This window comes from Siphateles boraxobius, unplaced genomic scaffold (assembly GCF_051911475.1).
Source record: "Siphateles boraxobius isolate OS27281-9 unplaced genomic scaffold, OSU_SipBor_1 85, whole genome shotgun sequence".
In the NCBI taxonomy this organism is placed as follows: Eukaryota; Metazoa; Chordata; class Actinopteri; order Cypriniformes; family Leuciscidae; genus Siphateles; species Siphateles boraxobius.
This window is the reverse complement of record NW_027509214.1, coordinates 129,708-147,500: the sequence shown is the minus strand read 5'-3', so window position 1 is coordinate 147,500 and position 17,793 is coordinate 129,708. Positions and strand designations below refer to the sequence as shown.

The window sequence follows — 17,793 nt, the reverse complement described above, 5'->3', positions numbered from 1 at the left end:
TTCTGGAAACCATGTTTGGTTCTTCCAGAGTGGGTCTATCAGGAGCACTGCATTTTTCTCCTCTCTGACCCGACTGATGACCTGTGGCAGCATCGCGATCGGGGGAAAAGCATATAAGGGGCGGCTCGGCCAGCTCTGGGCAAGCGCGTCCTTGCTTCTCGTGAAGAAAATAGAGCAGTGTGCATTCTCCTTGGAGGCGAAGAGGTCGACCTCCGCCTCGCCAAAGATTTTCCATAACCACTGAATCGTCAGTGGGTTGACAGCCCATTCTCCTGGGAGAATCTTGTCTCTGGATAGCATGTCTGCCCCTTGGTTCAGCGCGCCTAGCACATGCGCTGCTCTCAGCGAGCGCAAGTTGTGCTGTGACCATAAGATGAGTCTCCTGGCCATTGAATGCATAAAGCTCGACCTGAGTCCACCCTGGCGATTTATGTACGACACTACCGTCATGTTGTCCGTTCGGACCAGGACGTGTTCGTTTTTTAGATGTGGAAGCAGGGCTCTGAGAGCCAAAGCGACCGCTTTCATCTCCAGACAGTTTATGTGTAGGCGCTTCTCCGGGTTTGACCAAAAGCCGGAGACAGGCCTGCCCTCGTAAAGGGCCCCCCAACCTATTTTGGAGGCATCTGTTGTGATCATCTTTCTCCTTGTGTTCACACCTAGGCTCACGCCTGACTGGTACCAGTCGGCTTTCCAGTGCGTCAGGGCTTTTATACAGCCTTGGTTCGCTCTGATTAAAAAGTGGCCCGAACGCCACGCGTGAGCAGTGAGCCATGAGACCCAGCATCCTCTGAAACCGCTTGACGGGGGCGCGCGCGCCCGCCCTGAATGATGTTGCAAGGCGCCGGATGGTGAGCGCGCGCTCTGATGAGAGACGAGCTGTCATTTGCATCGAGTCTAGAACTATTCCCAGGAAAGAAATCTTCTGGCTGGGAGATAGTATACTTTTTGCAAAATTGATTCTTAGACCCAGGCATTCTAGATGGCTTATAATCCAAGATCTGTGTGTTATTAACTGACTCTATGATTGTGCTAGGACCAGCCAATCGTCGAGATAATTCAGTATTCGCATCCCCTTCGTCTCAAGGGGGAAAGTGCTGCATCCATACATTTCGTGAATGTACGGGGAGCCAGGGACAGGCCGAACGGAAGTACTGTGTACTGGTAAGACTGTCCCTCGAACGCGAATCTCAGAAAAGGCCTGTGATGAGGCGCTATTGGAATGTGAAAGTAAGCATCTTTCAGATCCACTGAGAGAAACCAATCTCCTGGGCGTACTTGCGCGAGGATATGTTTGGTTGTTAACATTCTGAACGAGCGAATCATTAGTGCTTTGTTCAGGTGTCTGAGATCTAGGATGGGGCGGAGACCGCCATCCTTTTTCGGGACGAGAAAATAGCGACTGTAAAAACCTGCCCCGCTCATAGAGGGGGAAACAGTTTCCACAGCGCCCTTTTCTATTAATTTGCGCACCTCTGTGCGTGGAACATGCGAACACTCCTTTCTCACTTTCGTCTCGACCACAGTCCTAAAACGTGGTGGTCTGCGAGCGAACTGGAGTGAGTATCCGTGTTTTATTATATACACCACCCATTTCGGCATATCTGGAATGTTTTCCCATGCCGCTGCGTGTACAGATATGGTGTTGAATACAGGCTAGGGGCGGGCCGCTGTGACGTAGGGACCCGGGCAGCGAATCGCCTGAGCTCGTAGCTCTCAGAGGCGCGGGCGCGCGCTGAGCAGCCGAGTGAATGGGCGCGTGTGTGATTACAACAGCGCGCGCTATGTCTATAAGACTCGCAGCCTGAGCTGGGGTTGTGTTTGACACTGTAGGGACAGTGTTTATAAGTGGGGGTGCATAGACAGTGGTAGGCACACACGTCACTTTTATAATGTTTCCCGCTTTTACTGGGGATGAATTCATAACTGTTTGAACAGTGCTTGTGTGTAGTGGTGCGTACATGACCGTAGGCACGTGATCTACATTCATGGGGCGTGCAGCCTGAGCTGGGAATGAATTTGGCACTGTTTTGACAGTATCTGGGAATGCACACTTTGTGGACATGTGAACCCTTAGTGACACAGGCAGAAAAAGACTCTTTTTGGGTTTTCTGTGTGTCGCCGTAAAAACGGCGTTTGTTTGCAGGTGAGCGAGCTCTGTGACTGTGACTTTTGCGAGACACGCACTCTCTCTTCTCATTCCTGTGGCTAGGAAGGCTTTCGAGGCTCAGGGTTCAGCACGATCTTGGGCCGAGGACCCCGTCGCTCAGGAGGCGGTTATGGGAGCGCGAGCGGCGTCGAGCGTCAGTCTGAGGCGCGGGCTGAGAGGCGGTGGGGGCTGCTCTAGCCCGCTGCGGCTGTGGCGGCCTCTGTCTGGTCTGCGATGAGCTGGAGCGTTTAGGCAGAAAATGGCGCATAGCTTGTGAATCGTTCTGGGCCTCAGTGAAGCATTCGGCGAAACCTTTAACTGCCGGTCCAAACAGCCCGCTGGTGGAGATAGGCGTGTCGAGAAACGGGGCTTTATCCGCGTCTTTCATCTCCGTCAAAGTCAGCCACAAATGGCGCTCGACAACAGTCAAATTAGCCTTGGCACGGCCAATAGACTGGGCGGTGGCCTTCGTGGCTCGCAGGGCTATGTCAGTCGCGCTGCGTAGGTCCTTGAAGGCTTCGGGTTCGGGGCCAGACTCGTCCAGGGAGCGGAAAAGCTTGGCTTCGAACACTTGAAGTACCGCCATTGAGTGAAGCGCTGACGCAGCTTGGCCTGCGACGGCGTAGGCGCGACCAGCGAGAGCCGAAGTAGTGCGGCAGGGCTTCGAGGGGTGGGAAGCCTTGGCTTTCCATCCAGTGTTGGAGGGCGGGCAGAGATGATTGGCCACGGCCTCCTCGAGGGGCGGCGTTCCCTCGTAGCCTCTTTCCTTCGCGCCGTCCACAGAGGAGAGCGACGAAGAAAAAGAAGGCTTCAGACGCGCAGAGTGGGGGGCTTTCCATGACTTGGTGAGTTCGTCGTGAACTTCCGGGAAGAAAGGAGAAGGCCTTTGCTGAGGGGCCTGCTGGCGCCCCTGCAGAAACCACTCGTCCAGTCGGCTTCGGGTTGGTTCTTCGGGAGAAGAACTAATTTAATTTTATATATATATATAAATATACTGTATATATATATATATATATATACATACATACATATATATATATATATATATATATATATATATTAGAGTTGAAGGTTTTTACAGAGGGGATTTTGGAAATCTCTATTTATCAGAAAATACTGTCAACAGCCAAAAACAAATAAATATTCACAATTTTTTTAGGAATTAAACGTTGTATAAAATCAGGAAAACGATAAATGAACAAACCCCTCAGTAATAACCCTAAGAATACAGATAAGAATAAAACCGTAAAGTTTGGTGAATGCAAGTATTACTGAAGTGGAGATTTCTGGCTCAGTGTAAAAGGGAAAAACTCATTTTGAGAAAACAGCCTTTAAAGATATACTGTAATTGAAATTACAGACCCAAATAGATAAAGTGCTCTAAAGATACCGTTAAAAGTGTATTTTGGATGTTTTCTATCCACTAGGCTGAAGAAACACTAAAAATTAAGTCTCAAAATTGCCAGCTGCATGAAAAAGCAGAGTTTTCCCCGTAACCGCTGGTTTTGGTGACGCACCTTCCTCCACGTTGCTCCCGGAGCAGGTGGGATGCACGTTCCACAGCGTTTGCATGAATGACGCGTCCACATGGATGTTCCCATTGGATATGGACAGATGCTGTCGGGGAGACGGGGTGCGAAATCGTTACCATGGCAACATGTCATCTCGTGTCATGTGGGTTCTATGATGCGTTTGCACCAGAGGTCATAACTGAGAAGCTTTGCATCATGGGTTATGCTTGCATTTATTCAGATTAAGCTGTAAAAAAATTAACTGTAACTGTCCACTAACAAACACACTGACTAATGCTGATCAAGTCTGACTCATCTGGACCAGAGATCACAATGACTGCAATATATGACAATATTGATGCTTTTATACTGGAAGTGTCAATCATTTATTTGCTATAAGAAAAAAAAAGTGAAATTAAATTAAAAAGTGAATTATTACTAGAAAGATGAAAAAAGGATCGTTTGAACTATAAAACATAATAGACTTACAGCACTGGGAAGATTAATAGTCATGGAAATAAGGAAATTAAATGATTTTATAATAAAGATATAATAAGATATACATTTTTAATTATTTAATAATTATATAATAATACAATGAGAATATGCTTACAGCACTGAAGAGTTTAAAAGTCATGGAAATAAATAATAAATTGATTATTTGAAAAAATAAATATGTAAATAAATACATAATACGTTGAACTAACAAATATGCTTACAGTACTGAAAATATTAACTGTAACGTAAATAAAATAAAGTAAAATGAAGTAAAATAAAACAAATATTTTGAACTATAAAACAAAATATAAACTGAAAAGCTTAATAGTCATGGAAATAAATATTTTTTTTAATAACTTAAATTAAATTAAATAAAAACAAAATATAAACTAAATTATTTTAGGGGAAATAAAAAATAAATTGATTAATTAAAAAAAAGTAAATAAATGAAATTAGATTAAATTAATTAAGAATTTGAAGTAAATAAAAAAAAATGCTTATAGCAATGAAAAGTTTAATAGTCATGGAATTTTTTTTAAATAAAATAAATATTTTTAAATATAAAACAAAATAAACTGAAGAGCTTAATACTCGCTGAAATTGCTACATTTAAAAATTAATTAAGTAAATAAAAACATAAATACACAAATACATAGAATGGCCAAAGAAACATTTTCCAATTTATGTATTTTTTGTCTTTTGATTTTGGTCTGAAAAATGACCTAGACATGTTCTAGACAGGTTTAGTGAGACGCGTTCAAGACTTTGATTTTACGTTCAAGACTTTGATTTTACGTTCAAGACTTTGATTTTACGTTCAAGACTTTTGATTTTACAGCTGAATTATACACCTGAAGAGAATCAAATGACATGAAGAAAGTTGTCGTGTATGTTTAGTTTATTTGATACTCACAAGATAGCGTTCAGAGGAAACACTGACGAGAATGAGATCATCTCCGATGCGCACTTTCTCCCCCTCGGATCTCTGTTTGGACGCGGGATGAATCGTCCACCAACAGGGCTCGCCTAGAGAGAAACACACGACACACACATCGTAAACGCTGGACGCTCATCGCCTGTAGGGCTGGGGAAAAAAAATCTCGCTTTTTAAAATCTGGTCGATTCAAAATAGATTCTCAAAGGCCACGACTCGATTTTTCTTTTCATATTTATTTATCTATCACCCAAAAGCCAGTATTAGTTTTCCTACACCCTTTCACATGTTACAGCGAATGCTGTGAGATTTTATTTGTGATTTATCTTAAACATAAAATAACCTGATCCGGTTTGATCAAGGTTTGATCGACTGTTCTGACTCGTCCAATTTTCAGCATCAATTTTTCATCTTGCATCAAAATTAGGGATGTCCCGATACCACTTTTTCACTTCCGATACCGATACCGATGCCGCAGCTTTGGCTATTTGCGATACCGATATTAATCCGATATTTTTATTTTATTCTATTTTATTCTTGAACTAATACTAGGCCTAATAAAATATATCGAAGCACTTTGCTCAATTAGCAACCTAAAAACATCCCACTCAAATGGAGAACAAATACTTTTCCAGTATATAGTCCACAACAACAGGTGATTATGAAAGACTGCCACCCTTTATTCAAACACTACAACAACAAAAAAACTCAGGCAGGCTGTAGACTACTTCACTAGGCTACCTAAAGCCACCAACAGGTTTAAAGTTTATCATTAACAAGCTTTAAAATTAGCCATTGATCCGTGTACTTTTCCGTACTTTTCCGTCCATTCGTTTTTCCTTTTTAATCTGTAAAACGAAAATTTTGTATTTTTAATTTAATTTTTATTTTTCGGTTGTATTATTAAAACGCAAAGTTGAACACCAACATTTTAATTTGAACTGTATGCACACCAAAATCTGCACAAAAAAATAAATATTGATGCAAGTTATATATAAATAAGTTATTTTGTGTATGACCAGTTTCCACTGTTGAAAGGAAAACGGCACCACCCGCCCAAACCCATTTTTTGCCCGCAAAATAGATAGCAAAACCGCCCAATATGCGCTGCTTAATTGGATGCCGCAGCAAGGGAAATGCTATATTCAAGCATTGTTGGATAGATATCGGATCGTATTTTTTCTCCCCTCCGATCTAGCGTTCAGTATCGGCACGATACCGATGCTGTGGATCGGATCGGGACATCCCTAATCAAAATCCTGTCGCTTCATTGTGTGCCTTTGAAATATAGAGTTGGGTTCTGTTTTACTGTACCCAAGTGTACCTAAAATAAAAAACATTTTTATTAATTAACCACTTGTAAACTCTGTTCACTGTTCTTTTTTGTATTAAATCTATATTCATTGTGTCAAATCGAGAATCGAATTCAAAAATCGAATTGAGAGTTGCGAATCGAAATCGAACGTTCACTGTTCTTTTTTGTATAAAATCTATATTCATTGTGTCAAATCGAGAATCGAATTCAAAAATCAAATTTAGAATCGAAATCGTATCGAATTGAGAGTTGCGAATCGAATGTTCACTGTTCTTTTTTGTATAAAATCTATATTCATTGTGTCGAATCAAGAATCGAATTCACAAATCGAATTTAGAATCGAAATCTAATTGAGAGTTGCGAATCGAAATCGAATGTTCACTGTTCTTTTTTGTATAAAATCTATATTCATTGTGTCAAATCGAGAATCGAATTCAAAAATCAAATTTAGAATCGAAATCGTTTCGAATTGAGAGTTGCGAATCGAATGTTGCCTGTTCTTTTTTGTATAAAATCTATATTCATTGTGTCGAATCAAGAATCGAATTCACAAATCGAATTTAGAATCGAAATCGAATTGAGAGTTGCGAATCGAAATCGAATGTTCACTGTTCTTTTTTGTATAAAATCTATATTCATTGTGTCAAATCGAGAATCGAATTCAAAAATCAAATTTAGAATCGAAATCGTTTCGAATTGAGAGTTGCGAATCGAATGTTGCCTGTTCTTTTTTGTATAAAATCTATATTAATTGTGTCGAATCAAGAATCGAATTCACAAATCGAATTTAGAATCGAAATCGAATTGAGAGTTGCGAATCGAAATCGAATGTTCACTGTTCTTTTTTGTATAAAATCTATATTCATTGTGTCGAATCAAGAATCGAATTCACAAATTGAATTTAAAATCGAAATCGAATTGAGAGTTGCGAATCGAAATCGAATGTTCACTGTTCTTTTTTGTATAAAATCTATATTCATTGTGTCAAATCGAGAATCGAATTCAAAAATCAAATTTAGAATCGAAATCGTTTCGAATTGAGAGTTGCGAATCGAATGTTGACTGTTCTTTTTTGTATAAAATCTATATTCATTGTGTCAAATCGAGAATCGAATTCAAAAATCAAATTTAGAATCGAAATCGTTTCGAATTGAGAGTTGCGAATCGAATGTTGACTGTTCTTTTTTGTATAAAATCTATATTCATTGTGTCGAATCAAGAATCGAATTCACAAATCGAATTTAGAATCGAAATCGAATTGAGAGTTGCGAATCGAAATCGAATGTTCACTGTTCTTTTTTGTATAAAATCTATATTCATTGTGTCAAATCGAGAATCGAATTCAAAAATCAAATTTAGAATCGAAATCGTTTCGAATTGAGAGTTGCGAATCGAATGTTGACTGTTCTTTTTTGTATAAAATCTATATTCATTGTGTCGAATCAAGAATCGAATTCACAAATTGAATTTAAAATCGAAATCGAATTGAGAGTTGCGAATCGAAATCGAATGTTCACTGTTCTTTTTTGTATAAAATCTATATTCATTGTGTCGAATCAAGAATCGAATTCACAAATCGAATTTAGAATCGAAATCGAATTGAGAGTTGCGAATCGAAATCGAATGTTCACTGTTCTTTTTTGTATAAAATCTATATTCATTGTGTCAAATCGAGAATCGAATTCAAAAATCAAATTTAGAATCGAAATCGTTTCGAATTGAGAGTTGCGAATCGAATGTTGACTATTCTTTTTTGTATAAAATCTATATTCATTGTGTCGAATCAAGAATCGAATTCACAAATTGAATTTAAAATCGAAATCGAATTGAGAGTTGCGAATCGAAATCGAATGTTCACTGTTCTTTTTTGTATAAAATCTATATTCATTGTGTCGAATCAAGAATCGAATTCACAAATTGAATTTAAAATCGAAATCGAATTGAGAGTTGCGAATCGAAATCGAATGTTCACTGTTCTTTTTTGTATAAAATCTATATTCATTGTGTCAAATCGAGAATCGAATTCAAAAATCAAATTTAGAATCGAAATCGTTTCGAATTGAGAGTTGCGAATCGAATGTTGACTGTTCTTTTTTGTATAAAATCTATATTCATTGTGTCAAATCGAGAATCGAATTCAAAAATCAAATTTAGAATCGAAATCGTTTCGAATTGAGAGTTGCGAATCGAATGTTGACTGTTCTTTTTTGTATAAAATCTATATTCATTGTGTCGAATCAAGAATCGAATTCACAAATCGAATTTAGAATCGAAATCGAATTGAGAGTTGCGAATCGAAATCGAATGTTCACTGTTCTTTTTTGTATAAAATCTATATTCATTGTGTCAAATCGAGAATCAAATTCAAAAATCGAATTTAGAATCGAAATCGTATCGAATTGAGAGTTGCGAATCGAAATCGAATGTTCACTGTTCTTTTTTGTATAAAATCTATATTCATTGTGTCGAATCAAGAATCGAATTCACAAATCGAATTTAGAATCGAAATCGAATTGAGAGTTGCGAATCGAAATCGAATGTTCACTGTTCTTTTTTGTATAAAATCTATATTCATTGTGTCAAATCGAGAATCAAATTCAAAAATCGAATTTAGAATCGAAATCGTATCGAATTGAGAGTTGCGAATCGAAATCGAATGTTCACTGTTCTTTTTTGTATAAAATCTATATTCATTGTGTCGAATCAAGAATCGAATTCACAAATCGAATTTAGAATCGAAATCGAATTGAGAGTTGCGAATCGAAATCGAATGTTCACTGTTCTTTTTTGTATAAAATCTATATTCATTGTGTCGAATCAAGAATCGAATTCACAAATCGAATTTAGAATCGAAATCGAATTGAGAGTTGCGAATCGAAATCGAATGTTCACTGTTCTTTTTTGTATAAAATCTATATTCATTGTGTCAAATCGAGAATCAAATTCAAAAATCGAATTTAGAATCGAAATCGTATCGAATTGAGAGTTGCGAATCGAAATCGAATGTTCACTGTTCTTTTTTGTATAAAATCTATATTCATTGTGTCGAATCAAGAATCGAATTCACAAATCGAATTTAGAATCGAAATCGAATTGAGAGTTGCGAATCGAAATCGAATGTTCACTGTTCTTTTTTGTATAAAATCTATATTCATTGTGTCAAATCGAGAATCAAATTCAAAAATCGAATTTAGAATCGAAATCGTATCGAATTGAGAGTTGCGAATCGAAATCGAATGTTCACTGTTCTTTTTTGTATAAAATCTATATTCATTGTGTCGAATCAAGAATCGAATTCACAAATCGAATTTAGAATCGAAATCGAATTGAGAGTTGCGAATCGAAATCGAATGTTCACTGTTCTTTTTTGTATAAAATCTATATTCATTGTGTCAAATCGAGAATCAAATTCAAAAATCGAATTTAGAATCGAAATCGTATCGAATTGAGAGTTGCGAATCGAAATCGAATGTTCACTGTTCTTTTTTGTATAAAATCTATATTCATTGAGTCGAATCGAGAATCGAAATCAAAAATCGAATTGAGAGTTTGCGAATCGAAATCGAATTAAATTGGCCCTAATCTCCTCATGTGATTTCTGGAGATTCCTGGAGTCTAGAAAACACACTTCACAGTTTCACCTTCAATCCGAACAATCATGCTTCACCTGTCGAGTCTTCCTGAAGTCCCACATCAAACGATAATTTATCCGTCATAGACCGTGACGTCTTCAGACAGGTCAGATACTGCAGCACAAAACATGAAACTTTTTTAACAAAAAAATTAAACATCACTGAACTTAATTAAGCTATTTTCTTCTGGAAACAAACTTTTTTGCATTATTTTCCGGTTATCTCTGTAAAGCTGCTTTGAAACACTCTGTATTTTAAAAAGCAATAGCTATATAAATAAATGTGACTTGACGACAGAACCAAAGTTCACCAACCATCCCACTAAAGGAGTGTCTGAGGAGAATAGCGTGGCCGTAGAGTAAGGTCCGGTGTCCTCCGCCCTGGGCCGCCTGCGGACACAACCATTACAAACAAATAAACGCTTGGCCGCCACAAGCCAATTATCCCTGTGGTAACTTTTCTGACAGATTTGTTTCTAGCCAACAAAATCTTACGGTTTTAAAATTATTAGCACAAACATAAATGCAACTTTGGACAGGAGGGCTAGAAGGATTGAGTTAGAGTCTCCAAATTTGATATGGTGACAGGTCAGATTGTCCTCTATCTGTGTGCCAAATTTCACAACTTTACCGCAAGCGCTTCTATGGCTTGCTATAGACTTCCAGAGAGGAAGAAGACACAGAAGTTCATATTAAGAACACCACTGATTTAATAAGATCCTACCAGAGCATGTGATTGATTTCTCTTTGTACTGGATTTCTTGAAATAATGTATCAATAGTAGGATTATAAATAGCAGTTATGATATGACATTCTGTGACAGTCTGTACTTATTAATATAAATACATTAAATTAACTTAAGCAATTAAAAAACATGACATTGCCCTTTAGCAAACTTGCATATAAAATGCAATAATTGAAGTATATTAGATTTTCATTATTTTATTTCCGTGAACATAACTGCCGTTGCAAAACAGGCACATAAAAAATAAATAAAAACAAGATGAAATGTATAAAGAACTCCACAAAACACATCCGGATTATCATGCCCATAAATAATATATGTGTGTTGGCTATGACTATATAGGTTATTATTAGTTGCACATATATGATGATTGCAAAATGAATTAATTCATTACTCCCACCCAACGCCACCATGTTTTAATAATTTGTTTCCTCATTTTAATTAAAGCAAACACACAAATAAATGTATACTAATTCGTTATCCTTCCTGGTTTAGTAAATCATGCATGGCCACGTTGTAATAATTCGTTCCCTTGTTTTAATAAAACGAGAGAATTAATTACTTCAACAACGTGGCCATAATTTACTAAAACCAGAGAACAAATTTAATTTGTGGCCATGATTTAGCCTAAATGAGAGAACAAATTCTTAAATTCATGGGAAGGAAATCTTAATTCGTGGTCACACTAAATGTGTCTCTATAGCACGCATTGTGTTTATCGTACAATTTATTCTCGAAAATGAGTTTTTACGAGCATTTGATCAGCATTCGAGGTTTAGTAGTGGTGTTTGGGTAGGATTAGTGTTGTGGGATGCGTGTGTATTACACGCAATAAAGTGCGTATCATATGCACGTAAAAACTCATTTTTGTGTATAAAGAGCAACACAATAGCTACCTTACATATTTATCTAATTTATTATCGTAGGCCTATAGCTCACCTTTTTCTGCCCTATGTTTGCGTAGCACACACACATCCTTGTGCTTTCTGCCAATGTGTCACTTTAGTTTCCAATATGAATCTTTCTATAACTCGCACTGTCACTACACACTCCCTTTCAGTTTCTTCTCCCTGCTCGTTCTTAACTTTGATTTTTACTGTGCATTTATGTATTGCAACTTCACTAAAACAATATTTGAAATCCATGATCTATTGCTGCACTCGTGCTTAGCTATTTTACAGACAGTCTCGGACTAGCAAATCACCAAAGTGCATTGTGGGTGGAGCGAGTGGCGCTGAGCGGAATGAGCGAGAACTCACATGGCTACACACCTTCAGTGCTTTGCCCCTAATAACCCAAGCAGATGTAGAATCAGAAACAGCGAGAATCACTCACCTTTCTAATGAACTGCTGCGGGAGGCGTGAAGAAACCACAGAAAAAGAGTGTGAGACAAATGCTTTTGATAAACACAGACATTTGATTGTCATCTTCAGTTCATTGCATCTAATGTTACACGCTTGCGCTACAGGAGACCAAAAGCAAAGATCAGAGCCGCCACCGGTCATCAGGCTCAGCGTCTGGACCTTAAAGACATCTGACCTTTAAACAAAAGCCCTGGAGCTTCAAACACACAGTGAAGAGACACTGAGCGACCTAAAGACTGATAGGGGTTAAAGATCTGGGTTACTAACCCATCCGTAAATGCGAGACTAGTGTTTTGAAAGACGTTGTTGACTCTTCGGTCAGTCGCAGTTTAAGTAAAGAGTGCCAGAGAAAAACATGTTCGGATTAAGTATGAGATGTTGTCAGTGTCATTAACACTAATTTTGTAGCATGTTCTTTTAGCTCAGAAAAAAATAACTTTTTCTCATGCTAGCGACGCACAAATGCGCACTATACATAGAGGGCAAATTAAATTACGAGCATTCAACGTCATAGTTATGTAGTCAATTTATAAAATTACTAGTGCTGGGAAACGATTAATCGCATCCAAAATAAAAGTTTGTGTTAACATAATTATTTTGTATATATAAATATACACACGTACATGTATATATTTAAGAAATATTTGCATGTATATACTGTATATATATTTACACATAATATATAATAAAAATAAATATTTTATATATAAATAACACATTTTTCTTAAATATATACATGCATATGTATGTATTTACATAAACAAAATAATTATACACAGTACACACAGATATATTATGTAAACACAAACGTTTATTTTGGATGCGATTAATCATTGCCCAGCACTAATAAAAAGCAAATGAAATCACGAGCATGCAACGTATTCAATTTGTAAGTTATAAAATTACCAAAAAGTACCAATAAATGACAGAACTGGTGCTTCATGTGCTAGCCAGGAAGTTTGGGATTACAGAAGATTCTCGGTCAACAATCGTCAGGTTCTTTAGTCCTGCGGGGTCCCTCAAGGCTCTGTTCTTGGCCCTATTTTGTTTTAACCATAGATCTTACTTTTAGGGTCGATTTTTCATAACTTTGGGATTTCTTTTCATTTTTATACGAATGAAAATGCCTTGGACTCAACTATCAACACTGTGTGTTTGATCGAGAAACATATGTATATATACAGTAGAGAGAGAGAGAGAGAGAGAGAGTCAATGTCAGGCGGAAACCTTGTTTCTTCATATTTAGACAGCTCTCAGTGTAGTGTCAATTTTGTCACCTATTTTTAATTTAGTCTTAGTCTTGTGCCAAATGTCCTTGTTAGTTTTAGTCATATTTAGTCATTCACATATCTTTTTTTGTTAGTCAAGTTTTAGTCGACTAAAAGTCTCGGCATTTTAGTCTAGTTTTAGTCAAAAGAAAACTCAATATATCTTAGGCAAGTTTTAGTCAAAACAATTTAGGCTTTTTTTAAATAACAAATTATTTCTGAGATTATTTCTGACAACCATTTCAGTCAAATAGCGTTTCACGCTTCTCAAATATTGGTTAAATGTCATAATTACCTGACAAAATACACTTGTTGAATGATTTTTGTTTAATGCAACTTTGTTAAACGTGTCTGGTTTTCTGAAGTTGTTCTGAAAAGTATTTTATTTTGAACTAACACAATTCAAAAGCTGGGGGCCAACAGACTCCGACTGACAAGTTACAAAGGTTTTTAAAACAGTTTTTGGTTGCCTTGTGTCTCATTTTTCTGTTCAGAGCAGAAATAAAATAAGTATATACCCAGAAAAACGGCCTACTGTAAAGAGAAAAGAATAGGCCTACTGTAGGCCTAAAATACAACCTATTTACATTCTAGGCTGGTCTTGAGAAATAACAAACAAATTAGATATAAAAGGCTTAATTAATATTTCTGCTAGGTAACTGGTTGATTTACAGCGTAGATGTTTTTCCCCGATATTTTTTGTGCGCAGTGCCTCCCGTCAGTTATAATGACACATGATTTTGACCACTTATTAAGTTTTGTTTTGTAGAAAGCCTTTCTTTAAAGTGAATTTCGTTTTGTATAAACTCGATCTTCATTTTAATCAATGTTTCATCAACATATTGCCTGGATTAATAAACGAGAAGCAAATATAGTACACAATATAATCCGGACACGAAGACGCGGGTGCGTGAACTGGAGCGCGTCTCCTAAACTAACCGAAACTCAGCGTATAAGATACTTGCCTCACAGACCTGAGAAGAATATCTATAGAAAGCCTGAAATGTGTACTTTAAAACAAAACAATTCAAAACGAAAAGAAATGGGCTGCTCTCTTCTTATGTAGGCTAAACCGTGTGAAGTGTGCATTTCTCTCTATCGGCGCGTTCACTGCTGCGAAGATGGCGAGTCAGCATCCTCAACTTTATCTTTGCAGTCGACACTGACAGAAAACACTAGTTTATTAATAAACAAATCAAATGTTTAATGCATAATTGCATAATCATTACTTTTGCCGTTTTTTTGTGGCAAGCTTTATGCGTGTGTTGAGATGCGGAATAGGCAATATAGCCTAACGAAAACGTTCATTATGGTTTATCATTCTCTCCCATATATATATTTAAGTAATTAAATCAATATAAGTATGTGATTAGACTAATGGCTTAAATTAACTAAGCTTCTACTAGTTGACTAGAAAAAAAAAGTTTAGTCGTGCACGGGCAGCCCTACTTATTTCACATATTATCTAACCAGCGCGTCACTGCTGGCGTTCTGAACGAGCGGCGCGTAATCTTCAGAAATGCGCTCTCCGCTCTGGAGCAAATATTGTCTGAGAGTTGATTGACAGCTTTCAGATGCATTATTGGCATCGCCACCCTCTGGTTACATGAACGTGTCATCGCATCAGAACCGAAAACATGGGGATTTTTTATAGACAACAATTGCACAACCTATTCGATATTCTATAATAAAATCAACTAATGGAATATTCGAAAATCGTGACTCATCCCTAGTTATCGCTGAATATTCTATCTCATGATGAAAAGGTAAGACGATTGTAGACGAAAATGAAGAGTTTTTATTTTATGCAAGTTTTTATTTTATGCAAAACATTTTAGTCTCGTCTTTTTTCGTCAACAATAATGCATGTTAATATAGTCTTAGTCATCGTTTTTGGACATTGGTGCAATCTCGTCATCGTCTCGTCTTAGTCATGGAAAAAAAAGGTCGTTGACGAACATATTTAGTCTCGTCTCGTCTGACGAAATTAACACCGTCTCAGTGTTTGTGTGAGATTGGCGTGTTTTTGTACTTACGTCATTGTTTTGTCCAGTTTTGGCGAGCATTTCCTGCAGCGCGCGGACAGAGAGCGACTGCTCCAACACGAAGCTACAGATGCACAGATCTGGAGGAACATACTGAAACACACACAGAATATCATCAAGACACCCGAATGTAAAGTTTGTCAGGACAAAAAACATTTTAACTTTTTGCTAACATGAATTAGAACGTTACTTTCATGTCTTACCAAATTGCTACCATGTTTTAAAACTTTGTTAACACATTTTAACACTTCCCTAACATGTTTTAGCACATTGCCAGTATGTTTTAACACGTTGATAATATGTTTTAACATATTCAAGCTTCAGGATGAATTACCACATTACTAACATGATTTAACATGCTGGTAGCACGATTAAGTATGTTGCTGGCACGTTTTATCACATTGCTAACATTTATTAGCATGTTGCTAATATGTTTGAAGACATTGCTAACATGTTTAAGCATGTTGCTAACATGTTTTAGCACATGAAAATAAGTGTTTATTACAGTCACCGTTTAAATGTTTATATTTCAACAACAAATAAATAAAGTTGATATAAAAACTACATTATGTGCATTATGTGTAACAACTTCATTGTTAATGCATTAAGAAACATTAACTAATGGAACCTTATTATAAAGTGTTAGCAAAAAATATATTCAAGTTATAATTCTGTCCCATTACAGCTTCAGTGTTTTCAGTCTCTCAGCATCAGAGCTTTATTGTGACTTAAAGTCTGTATTTTAATTCTAACATGAACATCAAACGATAACAAAAAAGTACTGTAATTGTTTTTATTTTAGAACATAAAAACGAACTGCTAATAATAGTCCTAATAGTAGTTCTGCACTCACAAAGAGAAACAAAAACTTCACGAACCCACTAAAGTCATGCTGCATCATGCGGACGGTTCGCCCTGTTTTCCATCGAACAACTCGTCGTCCGTAAGTGTTCAGAGATCATCGTTTTCAGGTCAATACTAGAGTTCATAATGCAAAAGGGACCCGCCCTAAATGAAGCTCGGAGGTGTTGGAGTGTGATTTACTGCCGTTGTAGTGCGTTCAACATGAGTTTTCAGAGGAGAAAACGGCCGGTGAGAGGTTTGGGATCGAAGCCAAAGAGGCCAGAACATGACAGTTTAAGGCGAGCGACGAGAAGATAAATTAAGCAAACTGCCTTCTCCTGAGGAACAGCGAACAAAAACTGGGAGAAAAAGTGGATCAGGATGTCCGTGATGATCCAGGTGTGCTGGAGAAACTTTCTCTTTATTATTAGTGTGTTCAACTCTTCACAGGGATTCAGTCCCAGATCCCATGCAGACAGCGGCTCTCAATCAGCAAACCAAAGGGCCTGAAGATTAGATATGCACCGGTATGAACATTTTTGCCGATACCGATACCCGATAATTCTTTATGTTTGAAAGCCGATAACCGATATATTGGCAGATAATTCTAAATCAAAATTTTTATATAATTCTTGAGAGCCTGATTACAAAAAATATAAGTCTCACCATTAAAAGCCATGACCCAAACACAATCAATATCGGCAGATTAATGTTATCGTAATCGGCCCAATAAGAAATTTTGGCCGGTATATATAAAGCCGATAAATAATGTATTATTTCCTTCAGCTGTGACGCTTCAGATCCGCACTGTTCAACATGATGCTTTGAATTGCTGTAAAAGTAGGGATGCACCGATATGAAAATTTTGGCCGATACTGATAATTCTTTATATTTTAAAACCGATAACCGATATATTGGTTGATAAATCTAAATAGAAATTTTTATACCATTTTTAAGAGCCTGATTACAAAAACACAAGTCTCATCATTAAAAGCCACATCCCAAACACACAATTATAAAAATATGCTTGAAATATGATTGAAATCACTTCAAAAAAGGAAAATACAGTTCAGTGCAACATGTGCAGCGCAACTCTGTCATATCGGCTACATAACATTATAATCAGAACATTATAATTGTGTGTTTGGGACGTGGCTTTTAATGATTAGACTTGTGTTTTTGTAATCAGGCTCTCAAAAATGATATAAAAAATTGTATTTAGATTTACCGCCCAATATATCGGTTATCAGCTTTTAAATATAAAAAATTATCGGTATCGAAAACGTTCATATCGAAAAAATCCCTATTTTTTTTAAGTAATTTCAATCATATTCCAAGCAATTCAAAACCACCATTTTGAACAGTGCGCATCTGAAGCGTCACAGTAATACATTATTTATCAGCTTTAATATAACGGTCATATTTATCGGGCCGATAATGAAAACATTAAAAATGATCATATATCGGCCGATGCAGACAAATCGTGCAT

The 17,793-nt window shown here is 37.1% G+C and overlaps 1 protein-coding gene across 1 annotated transcript in view; it reads right to left on the bottom strand.

Moving 5' to 3' along the window:
* LOC143731046 (ryanodine receptor 3) overlaps window positions 1–17,793 on the bottom strand; it is a 260,828-nt gene that overhangs the window by 223,530 nt on the left and 19,505 nt on the right. Inside the window, exons 3-8 of the mRNA XM_077221685.1 lie at window positions 15,453–15,554; window positions 12,119–12,133; window positions 10,354–10,428; window positions 10,075–10,153; window positions 5,072–5,184; window positions 3,667–3,766 (exon numbers count right to left, since the gene is read on the bottom strand). Of these exons, the coding sequence (XP_077077800.1) occupies window positions 3,667–3,766; window positions 5,072–5,184; window positions 10,075–10,153; window positions 10,354–10,428; window positions 12,119–12,133; window positions 15,453–15,554 (484 nt within the window). The remainder of the gene's footprint in view (window positions 1–3,666; window positions 3,767–5,071; window positions 5,185–10,074; window positions 10,154–10,353; window positions 10,429–12,118; window positions 12,134–15,452; window positions 15,555–17,793) is intronic.